The sequence below is a fragment of the Nanorana parkeri genome, unplaced genomic scaffold (assembly GCF_000935625.1).
Source record: "Nanorana parkeri isolate BGI_ZX_2015 unplaced genomic scaffold, ASM93562v1 scaffold240, whole genome shotgun sequence".
Classification (NCBI taxonomy): Eukaryota; Metazoa; Chordata; class Amphibia; order Anura; family Dicroglossidae; genus Nanorana; species Nanorana parkeri.
This window is the reverse complement of record NW_017306508.1, coordinates 1,519,380-1,545,550: the sequence shown is the minus strand read 5'-3', so window position 1 is coordinate 1,545,550 and position 26,171 is coordinate 1,519,380. Positions and strand designations below refer to the sequence as shown.

The window sequence follows — 26,171 nt, the reverse complement described above, 5'->3', positions numbered from 1 at the left end:
CACACTGACTTCATTTTTATATTTTATGCAGCAACTACATTTGGAGATTAATTAGACTTGCATCACAACTTGCAGTGTCTGAGTGCCACATGTACTATTAAATTGATCATGTACCCTAGCCACTTACATTGCCATCATACACTTAAGGGTGCCATCTTTGTAAGGGCCTGTTCACACCATCCAGTGCGTTCCGTGACCTGAACCCACTGGACTGCTTAATCAAAACCCTCCCCTTGTTCTGGGGTGGTCACAGTGTACTGGTCACAGAACTGTAAGATGAACGCACTGGATTGTGTGAACGGGCCTTGAATTGTCCACTGGGAAACATTCAACCAATACAAACCGTTTGCTCCCTTTGATATCTCTTATGCCTTGTGCACTGGGGGTGGGAAAGGGTGTATCGGCAGCTTTTAGGAACAAGAATGTACAGTTCACTGCAAGGTGATGATGTTCCTTGATTGTTCACTGAGCAGATTTGTGACACAAAAAAAAAAATCAGATCTCTGGTAGCAGTGGTGTCACCCTTCTGGCCCTGTATTATTGCAGCAGAGGTTGATTCATAGTAGAAATAAATGTGTGAGAACCATTGTACTTGCATAACAAGTGACAGATTATGTTAGCAGGGAAATTCATTCACATATTTTTTCCAACTATGTATTTACGTGTTTGGATTTAAAAAAATTCTGCTGGCAGGATCTGGCCCTTTTAAGTTGATCTTAATGCCAGAATCCTGTAGGACACGGCCTGAAATCATGTGGTCACTGTAATGGACTGTCACAGTGATCACAAGAGCAGGAGCCCATCCTACCGTCTCCCCAGAAGCTGTCACAGTAACAAAAATCACTGTAATTGACTGTCAGTGATCACAAGAGCAGGAGCCCATCCTACCAGCTCCCCAGAAGCTGTCACAGCAGCAGCCACAGTGCAGTGACAGTAACAAAATCACTGTAATTGACTGTCAGCGATCACAAGAGCAGGAGCCCATCTTACCAGCTCCCCAGAGGCTGTCACAGCAGTAGTGCAGTCACAGTAACAAAATCATGTGGCCACTGTAATTGACTGTCACAGTGATCACAATGCAGAAGCCCATCCTACCGGCTTTTCAGGAGCTGTCACAGTAACTAAGTAAAAAAAAATGTGCACATTCCTTTTTTTTTTTTTTTTTTAATCCACACTGACTTCATTTTTATATTTTATGCAGCAACTACATTTGGAGATTAATTAGACTTGCATCACAACTTGCAGTGTCTGAGTGCCACATGTACTATTAAATTGATCATGTACCCTAGCCACTTACATTGCCATCATACACTTAAGGGTGCCATCTTTGTAAGGGCCTGTTCACACCATCCAGTGCGTTCCGTGACCTGAACCCACTGGACTGCTTAATCAAAACCCTCCCCTTGTTCTGGGGTGGTCACAGTGTACTGGTCACAGAACTGTAAGATGAACGCACTGGATTGTGTGAACGGGCCTTGAATTGTCCACTGGGAAACATTCAACCAATACAAACCGTTTGCTCCCTTTGATATCTCTTATGCCTTGTGCACTGGGGGTGGGAAAGGGTGTATCGGCAGCTTTTAGGAACAAGAATGTACAGTTCACTGCAAGGTGATGATGTTCCTTGATTGTTCACTGAGCAGATTTGTGACACAAAAAAAAAAATCAGATCTCTGGTAGCAGTGGTGTCACCCTTCTGGCCCTGTATTATTGCAGCAGAGGTTGATTCATAGTAGAAATAAATGTGTGAGAACCATTGTACTTGCATAACAAGTGACAGATTATGTTAGCAGGGAAATTCATTCACATATTTTTTCCAACTATGTATTTACGTGTTTGGATTTAAAAAAATTCTGCTGGCAGGATCTGGCCCTTTTAAGTTGATCTTAATGCCAGAATCCTGTAGGACACGGCCTGAAATCATGTGGTCACTGTAATGGACTGTCACAGTGATCACAAGAGCAGGAGCCCATCCTACCGTCTCCCCAGAAGCTGTCACAGTAACAAAAATCACTGTAATTGACTGTCAGTGATCACAAGAGCAGGAGCCCATCCTACCAGCTCCCCAGAAGCTGTCACAGCAGCAGCCACAGTGCAGTGACAGTAACAAAATCACTGTAATTGACTGTCAGCGATCACAAGAGCAGGAGCCCATCTTACCAGCTCCCCAGAGGCTGTCACAGCAGTAGTGCAGTCACAGTAACAAAATCATGTGGCCACTGTAATTGACTGTCACAGTGATCACAATGCAGAAGCCCATCCTACCGGCTTTTCAGGAGCTGTCACAGTAACGATGCTGGCCGTATGCATAAATGTGGCAGCATGGCACAAGGCTCATCGCCATGCTGCCACATATATGCATACAGTGAACGAGAAGGTGTTAAGATTGTAGGGGTTTTTAGTGTTTCCTGTTGTAAAGTGTTACAGAATATGATAGCATTATGTAATTGTATTGCCAGGTGCTGACCAACTGCATCATGCAACTGAAACAGCTGGAAGAGGACTCTGTGGCTGGAGAGGATGGCAGCTGGCAGCCAGCCGGCGACGGTGAACATGAAAATGGAGAGTTGCCAGGTGATCATCAAATTGTTTAAAGCTGAACTCCTGTTAGACATAAAAGACACAGATAAATGCAGCTTTGTATTCATGCATTTTTTTTTTTAACTGCGAGCCATCAAAGTACCTGAATTTGACTTGATATCACCATCTTGCTGTCTACTGTACAAAAGACTTGATGAGTTGAAGCAGGGACAAGCAGCTGAAGGAGACAATCGGATTTGCCGTAGTTCTTATGTGCTAACAATGAACATGCTGATCGTAGTGACATGAGCCCATTAGTAGAGGTCAACCGATTATCGGGTCTACCAATTCGTTCTGACCGATATCAACACATTTTTTTATAATCGGTATTGGTCTTAAATTTACTGATAGGACCAATAAGTGCTGACAGTGAAGGGGAGCCTCCATGGCCCCATTCAACTGCCGGCGGCTAGATTCCTGATTGAAAGCAGGGAGTGGGTGGGTGCAATAGCCAGCCGGCAATTGCGATTTGAAATAATTTACATTCAGCTACCGGCTGCGGAATCTTACGCTGGCAGATGACCACATAGCCCGGTGACCAGGCTGCGTGTTCATCTGCCAGCACAAGTTTCCGCAGCCGGATGTTATCCGAATATCATCACCTGATATCCGTTATGGGCCTGAAAGATGGCCATAATCCGGTATATGTATCTGTTCTGATAAAATTATATCAGTCGACCTCTACTCATTAGTCTTTCTCCTTTCACTGTCCAGTCACAGGCTAGAGGAGGAACAAAACCTGTCACTGGATTTGCCAGATAGGGCTAAGCTGTGTGGCAGAGATATGAACATTTGAGAACTGGATGAACAGAAATAAAAACCCTTTGCCCTGTAAAACAACTCCTATTTGTGTATTTAGCTGCTTGCTTGGAGCTCATTTTTAAGACTGCGTGCTTCTTAGGATCGTTTGTCAGATGCCTTACCTTCAGTGTGGCTTTTTATTTCATATTTAGATAAACGCAAGGAAAAGATGAAGCTGCAGATCAAGCAAATGATGGACGTCTCACGGGTAATTATTACTGATATTACTACATACAGTATATATACATCTTGATGAAGAGGGCCTTGCATGAAAACATGACATTCTAACAGTGTAACTTATATTACTTACTTACGGTACCTATATGGCCTGGTGTAAAGATTTAACCCCTCTATATGCTGATTTCAGCTTTGCAATGGAGAAAATGCTGAACTAAAAAAGCCCAATTATTGCAGACATGTTTATCATGTAAAATGTGACTTGACACTCCCCTTCCATGGTTAGTTCTGATGCCCCTGACAAAGTCTTCCATTTATCCATTCGCACTCCACCGAATCTTAACTGCAGTCTGATTTTCCCACTGGGTCTTAGCCATGAATGATGATATGCGTATGGAGGAGCTTTTAGCTATTGACTCTGACGACAAATTTGATTTTTGTGGAAAGTATGGATACATTTTTGTACTTCCATCCTTTCTCTTTTCTTTTTTGGTTTTCTTTTGTTAGCGTTCGTCTTCTTTTTACTGGGTTTTTTTATTAGTATTGTTGGTAGTTATAATTAAGTGCCTTCTGTTACGTTTATTATTTAAGTTGCTCATCGATCGATGAGTGACTTGATCATTTGGTGAATATTTGTTTCTATTGAGCTTGGACATGCAGACTGATATCAGTATGCGTCTCTTTTTATTTAGTGGTTTTTGTTGTACTTCTTTATGCACTTTCACTTAACTGTTTCTATTTCGGCCCTTTTAATGCCGCCTCTGTATTACTGCATTTGTTCTTCCATAATGAAACCTTAATAAAAATAGATTTACCTGTAAGGGCCCTTTTGGTATATCCCTCTTTTCCCTCCTCCCCCCCCTTTTTTTTTTCACAATATACTTCACTTAGGAATGTTTTAATTTTGAATTCGTATACAGTGAATATATGATTTTCTGCACATTCACCTGGGATTGTTTGCAAAATATATATTGCATAGGCATTGTAAAAGTTGTACAAGATTAATTGATTGTTTTATGTGGTATGACGGATTTAGCTGCTGGTGGGGTTCCTTAATGTGTCTTGTGGATTTTATACTTTGAAAAATGAATAAATACATATTAAACATTAACTATGCAGCCTGCTTGGCACCATACAACCTTTTTAAAATCATAGGTGCATGCAAATCCTGGTACGTATGCACGCCACGATCTCCATTCACCCTGAAGATAAGAGTTTGATCTGTGGCAAAGCCAGTTTGCTTATTCATTCAGCTCTGACAGTACGTCAGCATGTTACAGAATGTATGGAACCATTTGCCTCAGTCATTAACCCTCAAAGGAGCTCACAGGTTGATGTATCCCTGCCACACAAATGCATGCGTTAGTTTGGTTGGATGCTAATTAAAGTGTTATATTAAAGTTAATAAAAGGGTCAGTGTCAATATTCTTGAACCTTTAGGAGAAGCCATCTGCCTCAGGGTCTGACAAGCCCGCTGATTCCACGCTCTTTCTAGGTCTGGCTGCAGCAAGGGTTAGGTCCTTTTGTGAGTCATTGATTATCTGCTTCTGTCTGATCGGCCAGTCACAGGGCTTGAAAGACTAGTATTTATTTTTGGTATAGAGGGAGAAAGCCAGATCGCATGAAGCAACTAGTGCAAGAAATTAAAAAGGCTAAGCAGATACAGTGTTGTTCTTAAATTGGCCACCAGTTGGGGATTGTAGTGGCCAAGTTATAGCTATGTCCTGCTGACAATTCCAGTGTGTGTGTACAGTGTGTGTGTACAGTATTTGTGTGTTTGTACAGTATATATACACAACTGTCGAGTTATCGTCACAACTGTAGGATGTGGCTGTGTACCTTATGTTGGTGAGAACAAATTCGGCAAAAAGATTACGGTCATTATTTAGGTCTAAAAAAAAAAAAAAAACATTTTTGCCTTTTCAGGTCAAAACAACACTATCAATAATTGAGGAAGAAAAAGATTTGTACCAAAGGAAGCTGACGGATGAGATTTCTGCTCGACATGAACTAGAAGGTTGGAAACAGTTTTTTAGCTGTTTGGTTGCCTTATTTTTGTTTTGCCTAAATGCATCCAAAGATTATAAAGTACAGAACCTTTTACACCAACTTACCCCAATATCCTCACCACAGTTATACAGCCATATGCACTATATTGCCAGTTTGAGGCTAAAAACAACTACCATTGTGTTTTGGCAATGAGGGAGGAGACCCGTAGAGATGGAATGTCTTGTTGGAATTGAACCAAGAGTCCCATAGTTGCCTGACAGTAGCACCTGACCACTAAGCCTCTTCATTGTCCAAAGACATTTTACAGTGGATGTGAACCATAACTGGATAACAGTCTGTTTGCTAAAGCATTGGGTATCATCTAATCACAATTGCTATGTTTTTTCTCATGCTTTTTTGATCCTTGATTTCATGTAAGTGCTGATCTTCTGCAGCCTCATTCTGCCAGTTCCTATCTACATGCCCTCACTCCAGCATCTCTTGCACCGGCTTTTCTGTGCAATGTATGTTGGCAAAGCCACTTGCCGTTGACAGGGTGACAACACAACCATAATTAGGAGACCGCTATCACGCCATAACAGGAAGTGCCTGAACAAGGAACTTTCTTGGCAGACCTCCAAATGTCATTTTAGTGAGAGATGCCGTTTTAAGAAGGCTGAAAACATCTTAAACATCTTGACATGTTAAAGCTTTTATGAGATTTTAGTGCAATCCCATTGTCATTGTAGGTTGAATGTTGAAATTCTAGATGGAATGAGTGAAAAAACTAACCTTTGTTTGAAGAAATAGTTATTCTTTTTTTTGGTACTTGTTCCATGTCTTTTCAGAGGAAATTAAGCAACTTCAACATGACAGCAGTTCTATTCACTCTGACAAAACACGACTGGACAACGAATGTAAAACCCTGCGCCAGAAAGTGGAGATCCTCACTGAGCTCTATCAGCAGAAGGAGATGGCACTGCAGAAGTAAGTATCATCAATGTGCAAATACACACAGATATATCATCAATACCTATTTCTACATTTATTGGGAGTGCTTTATTATTGTTTTATTTCTCTGGATGGCTTGCTGGAAACCCATCACTCCCACATGAGATGATGAAAGTGACTTTCAGTTTCCAAATTAAAGTGAAATTCCGGGCGTGTCAACCCCCAAAGCCCCCCTTTTCCCCTCCTCCCTGCCTTTCAACAACTCCAGAAACACAGTATTTGTTGTTGTTTTTTTAAACCCTATAGATACCGTGTTTCCCCGAAAATAAGACACTGTCTTATATTTTTTTTTGGCTCAAGAAAACACACTAAGTTTTTTATTTTTGGGGTAGGTCTTATTTTTTTTTTTAATGTACAAAAATCCAAATTAAATAATCCAAAAAGGTCAAAGTTAAGAACAGGGTGATCAGGGAAATCCGGGGTGCCGTTCCTTTCCATGAGCAATTTGGTAACCAATCGCTGGCCAGAATGAGTGAAGCGCACTTTCACTATCGATTCCTCACAGGCGGAGTGCATTTGATATCACTCCGCCTGTGACGGGAGCCGGCGCTATAGAGGAAACATTGGCTTGTGCGGCTCTGCTCCCTCCGCTGCCGCCTCGCTTCCTCTAGTGCTGGTATCGTTGGCACCGCTGATTCTCTCCAGTGGCTCTTCAAGTTCCCCCTTATGCCACCACCGGCCCTGGGAATGGTCACAACTAGGTCTTATTTTTGGGGTAGGTCATTACAGCCCTGCAATAAGCAGGTTTTCTGTGGTGCTTAATTTTACCCTAAATAGTTATAGTTACATAGTATTTGAGGTTGAATAAAGACACAGGTCTATCAAGTTCAAACTTTGTGTGAATGTGTGTGTGTACACGAGTCCCTGTGTGAACTTGTTTTTAAGAGTACCTGTACCCCTGTATGTTACGGTCTCTGAGGAAGGTATCTAAATGCTTTTTGAATGATTCAATACTCTCAGCTGATCCCACTGCCTGTGGCAGCGAGTTCCAGACCCTAACCGCTCTAACTGAAAAGAAGCCCCTATGCCCCTTGTGGTTAAATCTTTTCTCCACCAGTTTTAGGTGGTGGCCTCTAGTCCTTTTTATGGAGTTTACTGTAAATAGTTTATTGCTAATGTTGCCATCATGTCCCCTCTTAATTGCCTCACTTCCAGTGTGAACAAGTTTAAATTTAGTAACCTTGTCTCATAGCTTAGGTCCTCCAGCCCATAAATTAGTTTAGTTGCCCTTCTCTGGACTCTCTCCAGCTCAAGGACATTCTTTCTGTGGATTGGTGACCAAAACTGCACCGCATACTCCAGATGAGGCCGAACCAGTGATCTGTAAAGTGGCAAATGATCGATTTATCTCTACAGTACATTCCCTTTTTAATACAAGACAGGACTCTGCTAGCTTTGTTTGCTGCAGCCTGGTATTGCGTGCTGTTATTCAATCTGTGGTCTACTATGACCCCCAAATCTTTTTCCATTTCTGACTTCCCTAGTGGAGTTCCCATTAATGTGTATTCATCTTGTCTGTTTTTAACCCCAAAGTGCATTACTTTACATTTATCGACATTAAACCTCATCTGCCATATAGTTGCCCACTCCCCTATTTTATCCAGGTCCTCCTGTAATGTTATACTGTCCAAGTCTGTATCTATGACCCTCCCAATTTACTCACCTTTCCCACTGATGATGTCGCAGAAAACACCTCTGTAATGAGAGAAACTGCTGCCCAAAGGCTTTTCAGAATCTGACACTTCTAGGACAGTCTAGGATTGTCGATTTTCTGGTCTTCCCGCATATTTCAGTAGTTGGAGTTGCTGACTCCTACATCACTACTCTGTTCTGTAATGATGTAGTACTCAGCAGGAGGAACCACAGAGTGCAGTGGGAATACAGACATTTGGCACTCCCAGAAGTGTCAGATTTTGAGTCTTTTAGTGAGCATCACTTCATTATAGCTGTGCGGGTAGTGGGAGACGTGAGGCCCCTTTGATGTTTGTGTTATTTTAGTGTCAGAGTCACTTTAACATTTAGCACAGTCTTTTTATGTTCCTGTCCGGACCTGTGCTGTCATTGTAGATTCCCAGTGACATGAACTGATTTTATCCTCCTTTTGTGGTTTTTCTCTAGAAAACTGACCCAGGAGGAGTATGAGCGCCAGGAGAAAGAGCAGAAATTATCTGTGGCAGATGAAAAAGCCATCCTCGCCATCGAAGACGTGAAAATCTACAAGTACAGTATTGTCTCAATGTTACTGTATTACACAAGACCTGATACAATTGTCTAGGTGTTCCATATCATAATCTCTGGATCCCAATTAAGTGTTCCATGCATGTTCCTCCACTCGAGAGTACTAGAGCTGTTACACAGTACCGACTACATGGCAGGGCAGGGTGACTGTTAAATGTGCGGTCCCAGTACTCGGCTAGGAGAACTCTATTGGCCTAACAGCACAAGCCCAGTCCGCTTTCTCACTAGCAGAACGCTGAGCTCAGCCGCTCTTGCCATGTAGTCGGGACGGAGTGAGGGAGCTCACAAGAGCAGCACTAATCAAAGTAAGCATGATTTTTGAAAATGGAAGGCAGCGTTTTCACATACACTGTAAGCTGTAAAGTTAAAAGAGAACTATGGGGTAACCTTTTTATCCCATAGTTCTCTTAAGGGACACGGGAAGACATATACTAACCACCTCCCGTGACCCAATGCTCACTATATAGTGAGCTATATGCTGGGAGCGCCGCAGCCTGGACGGATCCCATCAATACTGTTGAGATCCACCCAGCTGGCTGTTTGACAGCGGGCTCTGCCTATCTGGAGGCAGAGCCAGCTGCGCCCGCCCCCTCGGGGAGGGTGGAATCCCTGCCGTCACCCGACAGTCGCTGCTCTCTGCAGGGCGATGATACGAAAGTGAGCAAGCGGTATGTGTTCACTCCCCGATCTAGCGTGCGACAGTTTCAATGTCGCACGTCGGCTCTAACTATGAGGATGAGTGGGAATCACTCACATCATAGTTCTCCTTTTAATGGATGTGTGAGGGGGAAAAAAAACACATTAAAAGTGAACTAACCCTATAAGTGAAAAGTTATGTGTCTTTATATAATCGCATTTGCTGTAAGTTTTACTTCATTTGTAGGCAGCGAATTCAGGAAATGGAGGAGGAACTGCAGAAAACAGAGAGATCCTTCAAGAACCAGGTAAGAGATTCTAAGCGTTCACCTGTTAATGTTCTTTGTTTTCACCTCTGCAGAGATTACACACATTTCACAGAAACCATTCTAATGTCTTTCTATGACCATTTTTGTCCACTTGCTTTTTTCAGATTGCTAGTCACGAGAAGAAGGCCCATGAAAACTGGGTGAGTGTTGATTTATATGGAGCTTACTGGGGTCATACTAGAAGTGTGGCCAATAATGCTGCAGAGCTAAGTAGAGCGATTTGCTGATGATTATTTAAGAGGATAAAAGCAGTTCTGCTGTTAAATGATAAGCAAACACCAGCATAACTTTATTCTTATCTGGATTAGATCTCTTAAAATCTAACCCCAGCCTATTTTTGTGGGTTCTAGCTAGGGTGGAAAGAGTTAAAAATGTTGTGTAGGTTTTTATTTGTCTGTAACCTCCACTGTGCAGCTTTTCCTGTCCCTATAAAATGTGCACAGTAGTTGGAGGGAGCAGTTGTCACCAGGACAGGAAGGCAGAGTCCGCTGTTAGGGCCAGTTCACACCACCCACAAAGAGTGTGTTCCAGAGCGTTTGGCCTCTGGAACGCAACCTGGCCGGCTCCCTGCGGCATTTTTGCAGAACGCACTGGACCAGAACTATGCGTTCGGGTGCGGGCAATCGCACTGCGCGGGGGGGTGGCTGCGGTGCCATTGACTTCACTGCACCACCACGCCCCTGAACGCAGGGAGCCGGCTAAGTTGCATTCCAGAGGCCGAACGCTCTGGAACGCACTCTTTGTGGTGTGAACCGGTCCTAAAATATGTTCGGACGTTCTAGCCCTTTTGTCACTTTGCTTTTGTCTGTATCTCCGTTGGAGAGTTTCCCATTGCTTCCTGCCTGACTGTAATCTTTCACTGTGTTCAAAATAAAATAAAAAGTTTTGGCTGGAGCTGGGCTTGCAGCTGTCATGGCAGACTGAAAACACCAGTGGAGGAGACAATCTGCCAATCCTTTATAAAAACTGGTACCCAATGATGCAATATTTGCAAGCATAGGCCTAAATTGCCTGAACGTCCCTTGAGTGTCAGACTGTGGGTGGGATCTGGCTATTAATATCGCCATCTTTACTCCGGTGCAATGGCCTCTTTGCTACACAGAGCCTTAATAGCTGTTATGCCCCAAATTAAGAGGTTTTTATAGGGAAACTATAACGTTTTTGGCCAGTGCTATTTAATTGTATTGTTTATTTTGTCACTTTTTTTATTGTGTAAAATGAATTCTGGGCTTTCCAGTAAGAAAGCCCAGTAATATCTGCCACTGGCTCACTTTTTAATTTTTTCAGCTTGTTGCTCGTACAGCTGAAAGGACCTTGGCAGAAGAGAAGCGAGAATGTGCAAACCTAAGACAAAAGTAAGTCCATTCTTGTTTATAATGATCACTGATCCTCGTTTTATAGAGGGTTAGGAGTTTTTAGTGATTGTCCATCTCTTTCTTACTCCAGGTTAATTGAAGTCAACCAAAAAGTTGCTACTCTTCAGAGACCAGCCATTGTAAAACCAACTCCCGGGAGACCTGAACACCAGCCCCCACCTAGGAGAGGTAAAAATCTCAGACCACTTCTCATCAGACTCCCTTAAAAGAGAACTATGGGGTAAGTGTTTTTCCCCATAGTTCTCTTTAGGGTCACTAGAGGACATATACTAACCTCTTCCCATGACCCAAAGCTCAGTATACCACGGGCTATTGCCTGCTATATACTAAGAGCGCCGCAGCTGGGATGGTTCCTGACAATATTGTCGAGATCCAACCACCTGCGTGAGTGACAGCTGGCTCTGCCTATCTAGAGGAAGAGCCAGCTGTGCCGCCCCCCTCCCCTGTTGTTCCTCCACTCAGCGCTGGAGGATCGGGGATGAGGGAATCCCAGCGGGGAGCGTTGACGACAGTCATCGTTCACTACAGGGAGACGATCGGGAAGTGAGCACCATGTTTCTGCTCACTTCCTGATTGATAGAGCCGACCTGTGACAGATTCTTTGTCACAGGTCGGCCCTAACTATGAGGATGAGTGGAAATCACTCACCTCATAGATCTCCTTTAACAATGGATCTTATTTCCTACACCAGTTTTGTTTCCCAAGTTCTCAATGCGCCATGTCGATTGTGTTCAAATGGAATGTTCGCTGTTTTCTAGGCATACATGTTAAGTTGCCTATACATATTTAAATCTGATTGCGCAATCTCGTGATCTCCAGTCATAAACTATGTAATATAGGGGGCTTAATTAAAAAAGTTGATCCAGTTTCTATCCAGTTGGGCAGACCTTCATACTGCTTAGTTGTAGGTAGACCTAAAAGGGATTGTAAAATCAAAGTGTGATGTGTATGGTCCCTTTAAAAGAAGAAAGCTTGTTGATAAGTAAACTTATCAGTGTGTGTTGATGTGTTAGAAAAGGGTATTTTTTGTGTTCCTGTAGTATCTTTTTCTTAAAAAGTTATTTGGGGGACACAGCTGGTGTATAAGCCCTGCCCCCTAGGAGGATGGACACTAAGCATAGGAGGGGCATTGCACCTCCCATCATGGACAGTACCCCCTACACTGGAAATGTAAGCCCTGTGTCCCCCAGTTTAAAGTTCAGAAATACCTTTCTTGGCAAACCTTAACTGTAACTAAAATTCTTTTAAATGTATATATTTTTTTAGAAAGAGCATTGGGGTTTAGTCTTACCCCTAAAAAGCAATTGAATGTTCTGTATGATACAGTATAGAGTTCATTTTTTTTTTTTTGTGTCTTTATAACTGCAGGTGCCCAGAGCAGAGATGGCTCTTTTGGTCCTTCTCCAGTGAGTGGGGGTGCCCCATCTCCTCCCATTATGATGGATGCATCTGTCCGATCAGCTTCTGCTAACCTCAACAGATCAGAGGACCTAAAGGGAAATATTGGTTAGTATCACATAACTAAACTTGCACTTTTTTTTGGCAGCTAGAGAAAATTATAGCTGTCTACAGATATAATGGCAGGATTGTAATAGCAATAAAGGAGAACTATGGGGTTAGGGCTTTTCCCCATAGTTCTCCTAAGGGTAACGGGAGGACACAAACTAGCGTCCCCCCGTCACCCAAAGCGAGCGAGCTACAGCTCGCGGTATACTGAGGCGCCGCAGCTGAAACGGATCCCGACAATTATGTCTGGATCCACCCAGCTGCGTGAGTGACAGCTGGCTCTGCCTATCTAGAGGCAGAGCCAGCTGTACCCGCCCCTTCCCCCGTCCGTTCCGCCAGTCAGCGCTGCAGGCACGGACAGGGGAGGGGGGAATTCAGTCCCTCGCCTGTCACTGCTCTCTGCAGTGACAGGATTGAGAAGTGAGCGGGCCCCGCTATGTGTTCGTTCACTTCCCGATCTACTGAGCCGACCTGTGACAGTCTCATTGTCACAGGTCGGCTAGAACTATGAGGATGAGTGAAAATCACTCACCTCATAGTTCTCCTTTAAAATTCGAAATGCTTATGCTGTGCGTGTATGTATATATATTTATGGGTGGCCCATGCTGTGCTGGATCGCTGGAGACCACAGTGAGTACAGCTCACTCAATGAATGGGGCTGCAGTGAGCATTCAGTAAGGAGAGGATTTTGTGGGGCACTTATGCTGCAATGGCTGGGCAGTTATTGGCAGGGCCACATAGTGAAGATCACTGGATTGGGAGTTGAAGGTAAGTATTTCACCAGGCAGGCTGCACTCGGGGGAGTAGGGGGAGATTAGTTAACCTTCCTGGCGGTAATCCTGAGTGTCAAAAATTTTCTTCCACTTTTTTCTTTTATTCTCTTTGCTTTGACTGAACATTTTTATTGTGGGGTTCAGGGGCTGAATCTTCATGAAAGGTCCCTAATAAGCCGAAGAAAGCCAATCTGTAGTTGCTATGAGTTACTGCACTTTGTTATTAAATAAAGATCCCTCTGATATAAAATCGTATTTGACCTGCGTTATATAAATCAAATAATGTCTTCAGACTTGTCATTTATTTCCTAAAAACCATTGCCAGGAAAAGGACATTTTATTTTCTTTGTAATGTGAATTTGCTCATAAAGAAATGATACTGCAGTTTTTATGTTGGTCTGCTAATCCTTTGAATCCCCAGTGACTCGCCAGTGACATCCAACTTATCTGAAGGGGGGAAACAATCAGACGCACTTTGGCTTGCTTTCTGTGCATTTTGTTTGATACTCATTAATGATCTCACTGAGAAAGCTTGTAGAGGGACTCTTAAGTAACAGAGTGATTTTCTTCCCATTACTCGTGCTTTGTCTGGCAAAACACAGACCCTGAGGGAGAGCTGGGAGCAGCAAGTGTGAGAGCCGACCTCCGTCCCTAAATAGCGTGCGTTTCATGAGCGGCGGTCAGGAGGAGGTCACATGTCTGAGTCACTGCCTCAATATCACTTTCATTGAATAAATCATTCATCTCTTGTTGCCACATTTCTCAATATCCGTGCTGGATTTGTGATTAATGCCATGTGTTTCTGATTCTAATATAACATGGGAATCTGGAGTCAGGGTTCTGGTGTGCCAGGTTCACATGAGGCTCCACTAACGTGTGGATTTCTACAAGGGAACGTGCAGGTAGTATGTGGGGGTACGGGCACAGCAAGTTGCATGAGATCACTTACAAGCTTGAAACTAGAGGTGCACCGAAATGGAAATTTCAAAACCGAAATAAAAAAAGTCAGACCGAAACAAATGTTGTTTTTTATTTACATTTTTTTAAATATATATATATATTTTTATAAACTTTTAAATTCTTTATTTATATTCATTTTTTATTAAATATTTCTATTTTTTACTTTAATTTTAGGGGCTTCGGTTAAATATTAGGGGTCTACACAGACCAGTGATATTTCCCTTTCAAAATAGAAAAAGAGATTGAGAACACAGAGTCCTCAATCTCTTTTTCTGCAGCCCTGTTATAAAAGAACAGGAATCCTCTATACTGAGTGTTCCTGTTCATTCATAACATGAGGACAGAGTATGTTTACTATATCCACAATCATGAATGAACAGGAGGTGATGTAGATCACTTCCCATTCATTCATTCATTCATAATTGAGGATATAGTCCACATACAATGTCCTCAATTATGTACAAACACTCAGCGATCACTGATCACTGAGCCAGGAAGCAGCACAAGGAGCCAGTTAGTTGTGGCCATGTCCTCAATTATTTACAAACACTCAGTGATCAGTGATCGCTGAGTGTTTTGTACTCGCTCTCCTTCCTGACAGTTTTCACAGGAGGCTGAGCGAGCGGAGCAGGGAGGAGAGCTCAGCCTCCGGTGACAGCGCAGGCTGTCTCCGCCCACACACCGCTCTGCCGGACTGTGATATGCGGCTGAGCGGTGTGGGAGGAGAGACGCCGGCCGTTCACAGCACTCTCCTCCCGCAGCACTCGGCCGCCTGTGACACTTTCTCTCCTCCCCGCTGGGACACAAAGCACCGCCCAGCGGGGAGGAGAGAAAGCAGGAATGCGCCGCTGTATCGGCATTATACCAAAAGTGCCATATTCGGCCGATATATCGGTGCATCCCTTCTTGAAACTTTACATTATCTAAACCATCATTTAAAGCAGGCAGATATAAAAGACAAATGAAGGCAGCTCTGTATTTAATTGAATGAATTTTAGGTGCAAGCAGGTAAATATGAATTTCACTTGCTATCACCCTTTTGCAGTCAATGTGCAGCGTAGCTCAGACTTGGAGTGGGAAGCAGCACAAGGAGCCAATTAGTTGTGGCCATTCCTTACTCTGAAACAAAAACATTTTCACTATAAATACATACATATATTTGGCTATGAATACGCACGGCAGGTGCTCTAAGATGTTAAAAACTGACTGAAACCTAACTTCAAGGTCTTTGTTGTGATCTTTGAGGATGAATTACTTCACAGTACATGCAGCTACACAGGTCAGTGAGAGCTTGTGTAGAAAAACCAGTTAGTTTTAACAAACGTTGAGTTCCATTTAAAATGTTTCCATACCTGTGTCGGGCGGACATGATGTTTGCAAATTTTTAATTTTTGTCTGAAATTGTTGTGCTGAATGTTTCATGTATGTATCCCACAGGCGGAATGGATGCTCCTTCGGGGTCCAGACGTCCTCCACATGATATGTCTGGAAGAATATCGGCTCCTGGTGAGTACATGTGATTGCTTACTGTCTCACGGGGGCCACTGCTTTCTAGCTATATTTCTCTGTCACCCTGCATTTGTACCACTTAGGCACGTATATTACTCTATTATAGACCACTATACTTTACTCCTCGCTCTCCTGGCAGCCGGCAGTTTCCACAGCTTCCACAATGTAGTCGGAAAACTGACTTCTTACATGCAGGACCGCATGTCCTTCATTGTATGTATTGACGTTGGTGAGGGGGTGGCCTCAAAAACAGCATTCATTGGCCTCTACAGAAACAGTGACTGTCCGTGTAGACACGAGACTGGAGCTTTTATCTCTTCCTGCTCACAGTCTGTAACTTAACCTTCCTCTTCAGCATGCCCAATGCTGAGTATATGTTAATCTATATCCTCCCTATGACAACTAGCAGCCAACACTGTACGTGGTAACTAGCTGCCAGACTTGTCTTTCATTGACACCTTCGATCCCCGATCAGGAACCTGATGGTTCTGGATCATGTGATCGCTATGTGAGATATGGCGTAGTGACCGCATGGAGGCAGGAAGGCTTCATTCACAAAATAAACCTTTAGTGTGCAGATGCCACTGCCACATACACCACAAAGTGTGACTTTGTTTAATACCGTAATTGCCATACAAATACAGTGTTGGTAAAAAAAAATCCCATAAACAGTTTAAAAAATAAAAACTCTTTGTGCTTTGGTGTGAGCCTATACAAAATATTGAGTAGGATTTTTACTGAAACAATTTAAATATTAAAGTAGACAATTAGTCTGAAATTATGGTCCGGTCTAACTGATGTATTCTGACCCGATACATTTACCGTATTTGCCGGCGTATAAGACGACCCCCCTAATTTTTCAGTTAAAACATATAGGTTTTGGGCTATACTTGTCGTATAAGAGTATAGCCCACAATAATTTTTAAATAAACCCACTAATCTGTCAGCCCGCTGGATGTGCGGTAATACTGTATGTACGGTAGCTTCGGCATACATACAGTATACCGCGCTGAGCCAATCACGGCGAGCGATGTATTCTATTAATGAATACAAAGCCTGCTCGTATTGGCATAGGTTGTGTACATCGCTCGCCGTGATTGGCTCAGCCCGGTATAGTGTATGTAGCCATACAGTATTACCGCACATCCAGCGGGCTGACAGATTAGATTGTATACCCGGTAGCCTTGACATCTAGGTTTTTAATGACACACTAGATCAGGGGTGCCCATTAGGTAGATCGTGATCTACCAGTAGCTCTCAAAGCTGATGCTGGTAGATCACGAAGGGTGTGAATGGCGGCCCCTTTATTCCATTTTGGTATATTTATCTAGCTGTGCACACATGATTACATATTAGCCTGAGTCTGCTGAGCCAAGCTCCCTGACACCTTTCTGGTGGTTGAAGTGCAATGTATTATATCAAAGAATATTCGTTTACACAGCCTGTTGCAAAATACAACAAGGTGAGCCAGGAGAGAGAGCGGGGAGAGACAGACAAGAGAGCGAGGAGAGACAGCCAGGAAAGAGAGAGAGGAGAGACAGCCAAAAGAGTAAAGAGAGAGAGGAGAGACAGACAGGAGAAAAAAACGAGGAATGACAATCAGGAGAGACAGAGTGAGGAAAGACAGTCAGGAGGATGAGCAAGGAGAGACAGCCAGGAGAGAGAGAGCGAGGGAGTTTTTTTTCCCCGTTGGTAGATCTCATGTAGCTCATCATTTGAAAAGTAGATCTTAACACAAAAATTGTGGGCACCCCTGCACTAGATGATGGGACCTTATTTTATTGCCCCATCTGACATTCACTCTCTTCACTCATTTGTTCTGTGAGCCTGCCAAGTAACGACTGCTAATTGCAGAGGAAAATGAGGAGCTTTCCCACATCCTGTATGTGATTATCAGAAGAGTCCAGAGCATCTGGGAAATATGTTCTTTAGAAGTGCAGAACGTATACATTCTATGCTCCTATGGAAATATTCTGCCTTCCAGCTGCCATGCCTCCTGGCCCTTGACGTGACATTCCTCTCTTTCTTTCAGTGGATCTGGGTCACTCCTCAGCTATGTTGAACAGCGGCCCGAGGACATCATCACCCTCTGTGGACGGATTGGTGAGTAGTTTTGACATACATGATCCTCTCTTTCTTATTCATACATGTCATCCTGTTTCTGTGTGTATCTGTATGACTCTCTAAATCCATTTCTTCTCATAAAACAAAAAGCCAAACCCATCCATTGAGTCTGAGGCTCCTGTTATGCCTGATAGTTCTCAGCACCTCGAGGAATCTCCAGCAGTGAGTATGAGAAGCTGTGCATCGGGTTGGGTGCTCACTTAATGCCTCTGGTGGGGGGCGCCGGTGTTAACATTGCATGGACTCAACCATCCTTCCAGGAAGGCAGAGCTTTTCTCTTTTTTTCTTCCTCTACTAACAATGCCTAGAGCTCCTTCTGGGGACATCATCTCTCGTGGGGATTGCTTTTTTTGGGTGGGAATTGGCTCGTTTAATCACCCACCTGCTCTACAAAACAAAAAAAGAAGGGGGTTCATGGATGGCGAAATCAACCTGCTTTTAGATTCTGACTTCATTCTATAACATGGCTACTAAAAACTTTGTGGCCTGTATGGGAGGATTTGTGGCTTCTATAGGAGGGGTTGTGGCACCTGAAATGATTAAAGCCACGTTTGTTCCAATGCCTTTATATAGGCTTTGTACGAACAGTGTCCAGAAATGTGTAGGCTCTGCTCATAGCTGTATTCCAGACATAAATGAAAACCAGTTCCTGCTGGTATGCATTCAATAAAAACATTGCATATTTAAAGATGGCGAGTGTAAGGAGCTGGGTTTGACCTGGTTTCATCCTTCCGCAACTTCCTGTACAGAAGAGCTCAGAGTGAGAGTTGGAGAAGCAGCATAGGGAGCCAGTCAGTTGTGCTTGTGTGCTAACAGGGAACATGCTGACAGAAGGATAAATAGGCTGCCGCTTCTCCTAGCATCAACTATTGGGGACATGGCTGCTTGCTGTACACAGCTGGTTATTGGAGTACAGTTTAAGGACCCGGCTTTCAGAGCTGTCAGGTGACAGAGAAATTAGTGGAGCAACTGACCAAGGTAGTTCAGTAGGGGGATAGGTGACCCCATTGATTAGTATAAAGCTAGCCTACATATACTGTATGCTGGATCTGTGGTGGTGGGGAGGAGGGGTGAAGCTTGCCTCTCAGGGATAGCAGCTAGATTTGCCCTTAATTTATTTTTGATTGAAAAGATTCTGGGTGATTAAACCGGACATCCTATTAAAGACTAAAACATTCTAATTTGGACTAAGGTATCTCTCATCCAGGTCCGTGTCTGCCATTGTGTGGGAATGTTGTCTGGTAATTTTGTCATCTACATTTGTTTGATCCTGTTGTGGGAGGAAAGTCTGAACTGCCAGCCCCCCTTGTGGAAATGTTTGTGAGAATTGCAGAAGGGGGTCGGCCTGTATATTTCTGTCCTTAGAAACTCCTGTTGACCTAAGATTGGGCAGAAATGGGTAGATCCGGAACAGAGATTGAATCTTGTGACTCCATTAGCAATGAGAGGCTCTTCCCAATAAGCACACATGGGATTTTCCAACTAGTCCGAAGCACCTCATTGTTCATAATCCCTTGGTGGCTTGTCAGATTTTATTGGGCACCTGGCTACCATCAGTTGGCATCTGGTTCCTTTTTGTTGTGTTACAGCCATCAGTACACAAGGATAGGTGCAGTTATAGAGTCGTACTGTGATACTTTTTCTGAAAAGGCTTCCTGCTGGGGCCTCTTAAATCCCAGGCACAGGTTATATAAGGGACTCCCCTTTAAAACCTTTCCTGGTGACCTCCCTGGCTTTCAGTGGTCAGATGCCAATAAGACTAATGGACAATTGCAGTTCTGACATTTGACAACAACAAAGAAGGCAATCTATGTTTGGTAGGGATGACAGGCCTTAGAGGACCTGACCTCTGGAAGCAGTGCCCAAAAAAAGTCAGGCAAAGGACTAGTCATCAGTATTGCCTGAGGTCTCATTCCCCTATTACTGACTTGCCATGCTTTGTTCTTTACTGCGTCCCTATATGGAGGCGGCCATCTTGGTAAAGGCAGGGCTTTGCTTCCGCTTCCTTAAGTCAGAGCTTCCAGCAAGGATAACATGGAGCAGCACAGTAATGACATCCCCAAATCTTCAGATCTCCTGAGACTAGCAGTCAGGGGCCACAGTGCCTTAGATTTCAAGCTGCATATATGAGGCTGTAGAAACATACCAAGAAGTGCTCCATTCTTTAATGAGGCTACTCCACTGCACTTGTGGGAATCCTTCAAAAGGTTCAGAACTCCCACTTAGCAGTGATTTTTATTATCACATGATCAGTCTCATACTTGATATGGGGTATCTGACACCCCTTCAGAGGAGTGGCTCTCTTTTCAGGTATTTTCCCCATAGATGAGTCTTGCAGTACAGGGACCCCTAATTATATGATGTGCCGTCTCATACAGCAGGCTGCCTGTAGCTGTACCTGGGCCCGTAGCTGTACCTGAGCCCGCAGCTGTACCTGGGCCCGTAGCTGTGCCTGGGCCCGTAACTGTGCCTGGGCCCGTAACTGTGCCTGGGCCCGTAGCTGTGCCTGGGCCCGTAGCTGTGCCTGGGCCCGCAGCTGTGCCTGGGCCCGCAGCTGTGCCTGGGCCCGCAGCTGTGCCTGGGCCCGTAGCTGTGCCTGGGCCCGCAGCTGTGCCTGGGCCCGCAGCTGTGCCTGGGCCCGTAGCTGTACCTGGGCCCGTAGCTGTACCTGGGCCCGTAGCTGCATTAGTGTTTGCATGGAAAATAAGTTTATTCTAGCCATTTAAAAAAATCATGGCTGCCTGCAGATTGAAATGGGGATGTCACTTTTTAATAACATTGAATGACAGGATGGTTTCTGTATCGGGTTTATGGAGTTTTCCTTTAATGGATGCAATGGACGGGGAAAGTACCAGCATGCTTTGTCACAGCGGGAACATAGCAGCCCAAGTCTGTGTTGGTGTGCAGTGTCGCCGCTAGCAATTCATACCGCTCATCTGCATCCTCTGATATGGGATTCTTATCTGGTCTTTGCTCGGATAGTTAGGAATAAAATGATTTCCTGGCACCCCGGGGGGGGGGGGGAGGAATCTCTCTTACTAACTCTTCAACAGGTGAATGTTGCATACATGTGAATGTCATGCTCCTTAAAAGTACATTGTGGGCATGCCTCAGTGGGATGAATTAACTCCCGGGTGCATGCATGGGAGTTATGTAACGCTGACCCGGTCATTCAAGATGGCCAAACACAGGGGATCAGACGAAGATGTCAGCTGGGATGTCTCATCACTGGAGGGAATGTAAGTATTGGTTGCTGAGAGGTATGAAAGGGCAGGCCATGTCTTCTCAAAGCCCAGCTACACCCTAAACTTTTTATTTCATTTTGAATGCAGCAGAGACGGGTGGATCCTCTGTCCGGAATGGAGACAAAATACATTATTGGTAGATTGGGGGAAGGGCTTGATATAGTTACTGCTGTCTGTGTTTTGCTGTCCTGGGGACACTGGCACATACCAATTTCTTACACAGGTTTTAAAAGGACAGGAAGTGGGGAAAATCTCCAATTGTCACAGACAGAAATGTGAATCTTCTAAAATGTTAACTCTTCTTCCCTCCAAGAAGTTGGTTAACTCCTAAAGGAGGGCTCCGTTTTTACCTTTTCCTCTAGTTTGGTCTTCTTTGCTCCATCTCAGGAGAACATCAGTGCAAGTCACCTTTCCCACCAGCTAACCTCCCAGAGCTGCCTCAGAAATGCAGCACTACACTACCATAAAATATACAAAAAGGGACTATTCATCAACAATGTGCAGGGTACCGTACCCCGTCATTATCTGTGAATGTTCGTTTTGCGAATAATGATAAAAACGAACAGTTACTATATTTTCTTTGCGGGTTGAATGTATTTTCATGTAGTACTACATTATTATTTCATGCAGTACTACATTATGGCCACTAGATGGAGTTGAAGAGCATATGATTTCCTGTGCTCCTTCGCTCCATCTAGTGACCATTGTACATGAACATTTTCCCTTGTTCATCACACACTCAGCAATCACTGATCACTGAGTGTGTGTATCTTGCTTTTCTTTCTGACACGCTGTCACAGGAGGCTGATCGAGCGGTGTAGAGAGGAAAGCCCAGCCTCCTGTGACAGCGCTGTCTCCGCCCCCACACCGCTCTGCCGGACTGTGATAGGCGGCTGAGCGGTGTGGGAGGAGAGACGCCGGCCACTCACAGCGCTCTCGTCCTGCAGCGCTCGGCCGGCTGTCACTTTCTCTTCTCCCCGCTCGGACATAGAGCAGCGCCCAGCGGGGAGAAAAGAAACCAGGGATGCACCGATGTATCGGCAGGAAAATGGCTCTTTCGGCATTATGACAAAAGTGCCATTTTCGGCCGATATGTTTCGGCGGCCGATATATCGGTGCATCCCTAATCTATACGGATAGTATGACAACCTACTGACTTGGTGATAGTCACAGATTGGATTCCACTCTGAGTCTTCTTATCGAGTTGAACACTATGTAGTTAATTTGCCTTCTCACTACAGAGGATGTGATTCCTTGTCATTCTTAGAGTGAAAAGGCAATCCTATCTTTGCCATTACCAGGTTAACAGAGACCCTCTTACCTCAGGGAGGGGTGATGCTGAAAGAGGAAGAAGAAAGGAATGACTGGGAAGGTCTAGCAGAAGACTGTACCAATGTACAGAAAACAGCAGTGGTGAAGGGAAAATACCAAGTATGCCCACATTAGGCTGTAACAATGCTCATCTACCCCTAGTAGCCGGAAATACAGCATAACACAAGGAAATGCAATGATAGAGATATGCAGTGTAACTGAAACGGCAGAAATAATAAATATTACACTGGATGTGGCAGCACGTAAGGAGAGGAGGAGCAGTGATAATAGGAGAGAACTCCGCCAGGACTGAGTCAGTGCAGTAGAGGCAGAGTTGTCAGGTAAAACAGGAAGTAAGGAGCTCGCTGTACTTCTGACATGTCAGCAGGTACTTTTCTGTATTGATTGGTATGATTTTATTTCTTTATTTTGCCCTGACATACAATTGAAGGAAACCAGTGCTGAGAAAAGCTGCTGACCTCTCCTAAAACGGATGCTGATTTACTGACTTCAGAGCAAGCATGCAGCAAGTCAGAAGCCCGGTCTGATTGTTCTGGGTTAATGGCTCGTGTATTTAGCACTCATCAGGTGGAGTCAGCAGTGGCAGCTCCCCGTCCGCTCCGGTTTTACCATAATACTTCAGCCGGGCATTGCAGTGCGGCATGCTCGCGGTTGTTTGGTTGGCCTGCTTAACCTCCCTGGTTGTGTCCAATGAACATGGCTGACTTCCTGTGTCTGCTTCGAGTGGTTTTATGTTTGACTTGTATCCGGGTGTATAAGACTTGTATGATAGGTCTCTGGGTGAAGAGATTGCTTTGTGTTTTTACAGGTCATGCCTGTAGCTAAAGGTCCTCCGTCATTTCCTGGCACTCCGGTGATGAACTCCCCGGCAGGCGCTCCTATGATGTCACAGCCTCCTGGCCGTCTGATGGGTCCAACTCCACCAAGAGGACATTTCGGGGCTCGATCACTGCCTCCAGCACAAAGTAGGGATATCATTATAACATTCTACAGCTCCTTTCCTGAGCCTGTTACCCCTCTGTGTTCTCCTTTTGTATCCGTACAGATATTTAGTTTTTGTTGCATTTCACTTTAACATCTCCGAGCACTTTTCATGTACTGAGCTCTATATCCCAGCACACCTGCTAATGAGGGACCCGGACTTCTGAAGTTTCAGCTTTAAGACAAAGCAGCACCATAACTCTTCTGTACATCCCTCCAGGAACCAAGAACCTCTGTTATTCTGTTGTAGGGAGCCTGTAAATCACTCTGGAACCAGCAATCTTTGCTGTACTGCATATTGATGGGAACCTGTACATCCCTCTGGGCACCAGGAACCTGTGTTATACTCTATAGGGAGCCTGTACATCCCTCCAGGACCTAAGAACCTGTGTTATACTCTATAGGGAGCCTGTACATCCCTCCAGGACCTAAGAACCTCTGTTATACTCTATAGGGAGCCTGTACATACCTCCAGGACCAACCTGTGTTATACTCTATAGGGAGCCTGTACATCCTTCCAGGACCTAAGAACCTGTGTTATACTCTATAGGGAGCCTGTACATCCTTCCAGGACCTAAGAACCTGTGTTATACTCTATAGGGAGCCTGTACATCCTTCCAGGACCTAAGAACCTGTGTTATACTCTATAGGGAGCCTGTACATCCCTCCAGGACCCAAGAACCTCTGTTATTCTGTTGTAGGGAGCCTGTAAATCCCTCAGGAACCGGCAATCTTTGCTGTACTGCATATTGATGGGAACCTGTACATCCCTCTGGGCACCAGGAACCTCTGTTATACTCTATAGGGAGCCTGTACATCCTTCCAGGGTGTATTAGCCCACCAGGCAGTGTGAAGCCACATAAATCAGCATCCAATCATATTACACATTTCATTTGATTATATATTTTTATTTTGTATGATTTATACATGTATCTGAAATAAAACAAATGCTCCGGTTATACAGTTTTGAGCTACGATATAGTGAAAGTATTTCTTGTGTTTCCACCTTGGGGAACGATTTCTCTTTGTGGTCTGATTATAAGGTGGAGTCATTTCTAAGAAAGCCATCCGAATGTGTTTTGTGGCTGGAGCAGCTCGCCTCGTCATACTCACACCTTGTTTACTCTCTTGTATTGGAGGAGAGAGCAGGGAGAGCCCATCGCTGACCTGTCAGAGGAGGAATTAGGTTACAGATTCCTTGGCAGGGTGGAGGCATCTGAGGGCAGAGGAGCATTGTAAGAATCCGCAGCATGGGATTTCTGGGAGAGGAGAAATATTGTTGGGGAAAGCCATGAACTAGCGAAGCCGCATCTGGTCCAAGGGGTTTGGGCCGGCAGAGAGACAGTTTGTTGGACATGTTGGAGGACTGTGCAGGGAACGCAGTGCGTGTAACCCGATGACGGCAGAATGGTCCAATCAGAAGACAAGTTAAAAATATAGTGGGGCTTGTGCACACGGCTCTACTTAACTCTGCATCTCTCATCACGGTTTTGGTGAGAAATGGAGAATAAAGTGAGACAACGCAGGATATAACGTATTTTAGTTTTGGGGATAGCGGGTAAGGGAAATCTCTCCAAAGTGAGGTGTAGCTTCTCTTAGATGTCCCCACGGAAAGATTTACCCTCTATTCCTGTTCTGGTGACCCTCGGCTTCAGCCTTTCCTGTGGCTTTATGAATGTTTTCATCCGAGTCACTGGAGAGATAACAAAACCCACAAAGTAATACACTCCTAAAACTGAAATTGGGATATCTTGAGGCCGGCCCGGTGGCCTGTACCCACAACGCTGACTCTGTACTCGTATTGTTGAATGGAGTAAACTTAGACTGGCAACTTTTCTTATCGTTTTGGTTTCTTTTGTTTCAGTGCACGGTCCCTCACCGGTTCCAAGAGATTACCCACCGAGACCTCTGCTACCACCTGGTGGAATGCCTCCTCCTGATCCAAGGGGCCTGATTCGAGGGCCGTTACATCCTAGAGAATACCCTCCGGGCCCTGTTCCATTGCATGGCCCTAGGGACTACCCTATACCACCGCCAGGAGCCAGAGACTTCCCACCAGGGCTGCCACCTCCTGGACCCAGGGACTTCCCGCCAGGCCCACCCTTTCCTGGATCCCGGGATTTCCCACCTGGTCCCCCTCCACCCGGAGCCCGAGATTTCCTTCCAGGTCCTCGGGACTTCCCACCTGGTCTTCCACCCCCAGGAGCTCAGGAGTTTCCTCCAGGAAGGAGGGACTTCCCACCAAGCGCCAGAGATATTCCACCAGGGCTTCCTCCCCCAGGAGCCAGAGACTTCCTACCAATACTGCCTCATCTTGGTTCAAGAGAGTTCGTCCCAGGACTCCCACCTCCTGGAGCGAGGTTCCTACATGGGCCACCACCAGGTTCTAGAGAATTTCTACCAGGTCCTCCACCGCATGGCGCAAGAGACTTTGCTCCAGGTCCCTCACATACAGGAGTAAGGGACTTTGTACCAGGACCACATCCTGGGGTACCCGCTTGGCCTTCATTACCTGATCAGCGACCTGTCCCGCCAGGACACAATCCACCATCACAGACAGACAATGAACAGTCACACGCTCATCACAAACCCTCAAATTAGGCC

General features: G+C 44.7%; 1 protein-coding gene across 1 annotated transcript in view; it reads left to right on the top strand.

Moving 5' to 3' along the window:
- MIA3 (MIA family member 3, ER export factor) overlaps window positions 1–26,171 on the top strand; it is an 88,371-nt gene extending 62,200 nt beyond the window's left edge. The window contains exons 17-31 of the mRNA XM_018556499.1: window positions 2,460–2,574; window positions 3,534–3,589; window positions 5,485–5,575; window positions 6,396–6,534; window positions 8,677–8,778; window positions 9,680–9,740; window positions 9,866–9,901; window positions 11,049–11,116; window positions 11,208–11,305; window positions 12,506–12,643; window positions 15,814–15,882; window positions 17,918–17,988; window positions 18,100–18,171; window positions 23,395–23,551; window positions 25,432–26,171. Of these exons, the coding sequence (XP_018412001.1) occupies window positions 2,460–2,574; window positions 3,534–3,589; window positions 5,485–5,575; window positions 6,396–6,534; window positions 8,677–8,778; window positions 9,680–9,740; window positions 9,866–9,901; window positions 11,049–11,116; window positions 11,208–11,305; window positions 12,506–12,643; window positions 15,814–15,882; window positions 17,918–17,988; window positions 18,100–18,171; window positions 23,395–23,551; window positions 25,432–26,168 (2,010 nt within the window). The 3' untranslated portion in view covers window positions 26,169–26,171. The remainder of the gene's footprint in view (window positions 1–2,459; window positions 2,575–3,533; window positions 3,590–5,484; window positions 5,576–6,395; window positions 6,535–8,676; window positions 8,779–9,679; window positions 9,741–9,865; window positions 9,902–11,048; window positions 11,117–11,207; window positions 11,306–12,505; window positions 12,644–15,813; window positions 15,883–17,917; window positions 17,989–18,099; window positions 18,172–23,394; window positions 23,552–25,431) is intronic.